Raw genomic sequence first — 205 nt, forward strand, 5'->3', positions numbered from 1 at the left:
CATTAAGCCCACTATACCCCCCCCCCCCCCAGAACACGTGGCCCCCATCTGTATTCCTCCAAAGGACTATATCGACCTCCTTAACCTCCTTCCACGCACGTTGGAGGAGGAGGAGACTACCACGCCCGTAGCCAGGGTCATCGAAGGTCACGAGGACGTCCAGGGTATTAGGCAAGGTCAGTTAGAAGCAGTGGCAAAGGTCAAG

At 56.6% G+C, this 205-nt stretch overlaps 1 protein-coding gene across 1 annotated transcript in view; it reads left to right on the forward strand.

Annotated features, from left to right (window-relative positions):
* LOC119586220 (ovochymase-1-like) overlaps positions 1-205 on the forward strand; it is a gene marked incomplete in the record, with an annotated part of 21,689 nt that overhangs the window by 19,342 nt on the left and 2,142 nt on the right. The window contains 1 exon segment of the mRNA XM_037934924.1: positions 33-176. Coding sequence (XP_037790852.1) covers positions 33-176 — 144 coding nt within the window.

This window comes from Penaeus monodon, chromosome 21, assembly GCF_015228065.2.
Source record: "Penaeus monodon isolate SGIC_2016 chromosome 21, NSTDA_Pmon_1, whole genome shotgun sequence".
NCBI lineage: Eukaryota > Metazoa > Arthropoda > Malacostraca > Decapoda > Penaeidae > Penaeus > Penaeus monodon.